The sequence below is a fragment of the Eimeria mitis genome, genomic scaffold (genome assembly GCF_000499745.2).
Source record: "Eimeria mitis Houghton genomic scaffold, Emh_scaff6956, whole genome shotgun sequence".
In the NCBI taxonomy this organism is placed as follows: domain Eukaryota; phylum Apicomplexa; class Conoidasida; order Eucoccidiorida; family Eimeriidae; genus Eimeria; species Eimeria mitis.
In genome coordinates this window covers 2,526-2,745 of record NW_013575053.1, presented here as the reverse complement: position 1 = coordinate 2,745, position 220 = coordinate 2,526, and the positions used below count along the sequence as shown (strand labels likewise).

At 57.7% G+C, this 220-nt stretch overlaps 1 protein-coding gene across 1 annotated transcript in view; it reads left to right on the top strand.

Moving 5' to 3' along the window:
• Positions 1–27: 27 nt before the first annotated feature.
• Positions 28–220, top strand: part of EMH_0089820 (uncharacterized protein) — a gene marked incomplete at both ends in the record, with an annotated part of 2,631 nt that continues 2,438 nt past the window's right edge. Inside the window, one exon of the mRNA XM_013501480.1 lies at positions 28–54. Within this exon, the coding sequence (XP_013356934.1) occupies positions 28–54 (27 nt within the window). The remainder of the gene's footprint in view (positions 55–220) is intronic.

Here is a 220-nt window from a genome sequence, read left to right as displayed (position 1 = left end):
TATTTGGGGTGTATGTACACTTCACCGATGGGGGTGGCCAAACATACAGCGGCAGTTTGTCTCCTTTTTCAGTCTCCTTTCATGATTTGTTTCTCCCGGTTTGCTTCTCCTCCTGCTGCTGCTGCTGCTGCTGCTGATGCTGCTGATGCTGCTGCTGCTGCTGCTGCTGGGGGTGCTGTTGCTGCTGCTGGGGGGGCTGCTGGGGGGCTGGTGCTGCTGC